The sequence below is a fragment of the Euphorbia lathyris genome, chromosome 5 (genome assembly GCF_963576675.1).
Source record: "Euphorbia lathyris chromosome 5, ddEupLath1.1, whole genome shotgun sequence".
Taxonomy (NCBI): Eukaryota; Viridiplantae; Streptophyta; class Magnoliopsida; order Malpighiales; family Euphorbiaceae; genus Euphorbia; species Euphorbia lathyris.
The window spans coordinates 83,294,931-83,298,874 of record NC_088914.1 but is presented as its reverse complement, the minus strand read 5'-3'; the positions used below and the strand labels follow the sequence as shown (position 1 = coordinate 83,298,874).

The 3,944-nt window shown below is 38.1% G+C and overlaps 1 protein-coding gene across 1 annotated transcript; it reads left to right on the top strand.

Annotated features, from left to right (window-relative positions):
• Window positions 1-532: 532 nt before the first annotated feature.
• Window positions 533-3,635, top strand: LOC136230911 (pentatricopeptide repeat-containing protein At3g58590). Its single transcript, XM_066020116.1, has 2 exons — window positions 533-3,061; window positions 3,461-3,635. Exon 1 carries the CDS (start codon window positions 588-590, stop codon window positions 2,802-2,804), a length of 2,217 nt encoding a protein of 738 aa, XP_065876188.1. The 5' UTR covers window positions 533-587; the 3' UTR covers window positions 2,805-3,061; window positions 3,461-3,635.
• Window positions 3,636-3,944: the final 309 nt, after the last annotated feature.

Genomic DNA, 3,944 nt, shown 5'->3' with positions numbered 1-3,944 from the left:
ACATCTTTTATGGAGTTAAGGGGGGTAAATAGAACATTCTATGAGTTGGGTGGATAAATGGACAAGTTGAGGGAGTGAGAAATACCACTTTTATGGAGTTAATGGGGTAAATAGGACATTCGATGAATTGATGGGGTAAAATGACCAATTTGGACAAGTTAAGGGCGCTGAGTAAGCATTAGGCCTAAGTAAAAAGATAACATATAAAGTTAATAGGAAAAGAATATAATATGGTTAATTTATTTGTGACGTTTAGCTTAAATTGGATATATTTTGTAAACGTTAATCTTAAATTTGTATTATTTTGTAAACGTTAAGCCTATATTGGTGCTATTTTGTACGTGATACCTAAATTGATATTATATTATAAACGTTAAGCCTATATTGGTGCTATTTTGAACGTTGAGCCTAAATTGGTACTTCCTCAAAAACCTTAGACTTATTTTGATACCTTATCCATACAATAAATAAAAACATTATATATATTACATAGGCACACAAAACGCTGCCGTAGAACATTTGATATCAACATTACACTTGGTATAACGAGTTAACTCATTTTCCCGCTTCGGTGCCTGCTCTGTCGTATGACCTTCAATGGAGATTTCATCAAACACCACCATCGTCTACTTCAGCTTCTTCAAGCCTGCACAAGGGTTCGCTCCCTTTACACAACTAAACCTCTCCATGCGCTCACAATCACACTTGGCCCCAACCCAGAACAACCCACTTTCCTTTTCAACAATATCATCTCCCTCTATGCTTCCCTCGGCGAATTGCCAATGGCACATAAGGTGTTTGAAAATATGCCCCAAAGAACCATTGTTTCCTATAATTCGATAATCAATTCTTATTGCAGGTTTGATCACTTAGAGGAAGCTTGGGGAATTTTTTGCCAACTGAAATATTCCGGCTTTAGGCCCAATAACTTCACTATTGCTGGGTTGTTGTCGTGTGCTTCAATGGACCTTTGTTGTGGGCTTCAGTTGCAGGCATTGTCAATGAAGAATGGGTTGTTTCTCTCTGATGTTTTTGTGGGTACTGCTTTGTTGGGTTTGTTTGGAAGGTGGGGGTTTTTGGATGAGGCGTTCCAAGTGTTTGATGATATGCCTGTTAAGAGCTTGATGACATGGAATTCGATGATATCTCTGTTTGCACATCATGGCTTTGTGGAAGATTGTATGCTTGCGTTTTGTGAGATTGCTAGAAATCATTGTTCTTTGTCTGAATGTTCTTTCGTGAGCGTTTTGTCTGGTTTAGTGTGTGAAAAACATTTGGAATTCGGAGAACAAGTACATTGTTTAGTCATCAAAACCGGTTTTGACAACAAAGTTTCAGTCATGAATTCCCTTATTAGCCTGTATGCAAAATGTTTGAGTATACACCTAGCTGAGAGATTGTTTGAAGAAGCCGGTAGCAGGGATGTTGTCACATGGAATACAATGTTCAATGCCATGGCAAAAATCAATCAGCCAAGAAAAGCATTACATTATTTTTCAAAAATGTGGCTCGATATGAATATAATCAAGCCTAACCAGGCGACATTGCTGAGTCTAATCAGCTCTTGTGCCGATCTAGAGCTATCGAGATATGGAGAATTTGTTCATGGTCAAATTATCATACATGGTCTTCAAAGTGATGTTTATGTGGGTAGTGCCTTGGTGGATTACTATGCTAAATGTGACAGATTCGATGATGCCCGTCGTTGTTTTGATAATATACATGAGAAGAATGTGGTTTCATGGAATGCCTTGATTCTAAGTTATGCAAATAGATGCTCATCTGCTTCTATGTCTTTGCTACTGGACATGCTTCGATTTGGATACCGTCCAAACGAGTTTTCGTTTTCAGCTGTTCTCAAAGCATCATCTGCTGTAGAGCAACAGCAGCTTCATTGTCTGATTGTTAAAATGAGCTATGAGAATAATGAATATGTTTTGAGCTCTCTAATAAGCTCTTATGGAAGAAACGGTCCGATATCTAATGCTCTGGTCTTGATTACAGTTTATGAAACAGCAACTGCTGTTGTTCCCTCTAACATTATTGCTGGAATCTATAACAGATCCGGCCAGTACCATAGAACTTTAAAGTTGCTCTCCGAGCTTGAAGAGCCAGACAATGTTTCGTGGAACATAGCCGTTGCAGCTTGTGCTCGTAATGGTAACTATAAAGAGGTTATGGAACTTTTCAAATATATGCTTATGGCTCAAATCCATCCAGATAATTACACTTATATGAGCATTCTAAGTGTATGTAGCAAGACTTGTGATCTTGCTTTGGGTAGTTCTATCCATGGCTTCCTCATAAAGACTAATTTCAGCTCCTGCGACGCATTCGTCTGCAATACATTGATAGACATGTATGGAAAATGCGGTTGCCATGAAAGTGCGGTAAAAATCTTTAACACTGCCACAAATCGAAACCTCATCACATGGACCGCGCTAATTTCAGCCCTTGGAATTAATGGTCATGCCCATGAAGCATTAGAAAGGTTCAAAGAGATGGAAGATACGGGACTTAGACCCGATAAGGTTGCTTTTATTGCAGCCCTCTCAGCGTGCAGACACAGTGCTTTAGTCAAAGAAGGGACGATATTGTTCGAAAAAATGGTTAGCTATGGCATTGCTCCTGAAATGGATCATTATCATTGTCTAGTGGACTTACTAGCTAGGCATGGACATGTTAAGGAAGCGGAGAAAGTGATTTCTCGCATGCCTTTCCCACCAAATGCCAGCATATTGCGAAGTTTCCTTGAAGGCTGCAAGAGATATGTAATCAAAGAGAATCAAGTAGTAGGAATGTAAAAGATTGTCCAATGATCTTTAGCAATATTGAAGAAAATCAAGCAATGAGAAATGTGAATTGAAATTTGTTCTATGATCTATTTTCCAAAAGATTGCACTTGTGAATTTGTGACCTTTGGCAGGTAACAGAAATCCTCACAACATTGTAAATTTCCAGGGAAGATTGTGTATTTTGGGTGCCATTGCTGATTTAAGCTCACGTTACCTGGATGGAGACCAAAGTCCAAACAGCCTTGGGAGCTTTCCAAGATGATTAGGTCTCATTCTATCCTCGTTTTTAGGCTTAATACATGAGGGGGACGCTGTACTCAGCCAAATAATCCGATTGGTCCCCTGAACTTTGGAGATGCCTCATTAACCCCTTAAACTTGTGTAAAGTGACATGATTAACCCCTTAAGTCCTATGTGATAGAGTAAGTGGAGGATTTGGGCAAGTTGAAGCCTGTATCACTTTAAGCAAGTTGAAGGGGCTAATAGATCACTTTAATCAAGTTCAGGGGCCAATAGGTCACTTTAAGTAAACTCTAGGGGCTAAAAGGTCACTATAAGGCATCTCGAGGGCGATCGGATTATTTGGGCAAGTACAGATTAAGCCTCGTTTTTAAGTTATGCATTATGTTCCTATTCTCACAACTTTGGCAATATTTGTAAATCAGAACTCAGAAGCAGTAAAAGCCTAATATCATGTGGACAGAAACTACAGAATGTTCAGTCATGCACATTTACAAGAACAAGAAAACCAAAATTCCTCTTTCATCAGAGGGAAAAGAAAAATCAGTTTGGATCAACTTCTCTTGCTATCATTATATGCCAAAGGGTTCCTTTTGATCAAGGTATATGGAGGCAATTTCTCTCCACTTTCTCAATTTTTCACCCCCTGATTATAGACCTTGCAAATTGATTTGGAACAATGATTTATTGATCATGTTGGAAGTCTATCTATAGAAACAATATCATGTGATAAATGTGTTATTACATATATTGGTCTTGATCTTTTCTATTGTGTGTTTGATGCTTATGATTATAAGTTGATAAGATATATGATGTCTCCTAAACTTTAATTTGTGACATAAAAAAGTCCTTGAACTGTACACTATTGTAACCTGAAAGTCCAAATCAAAGGAACAGTTTAAAAATTTA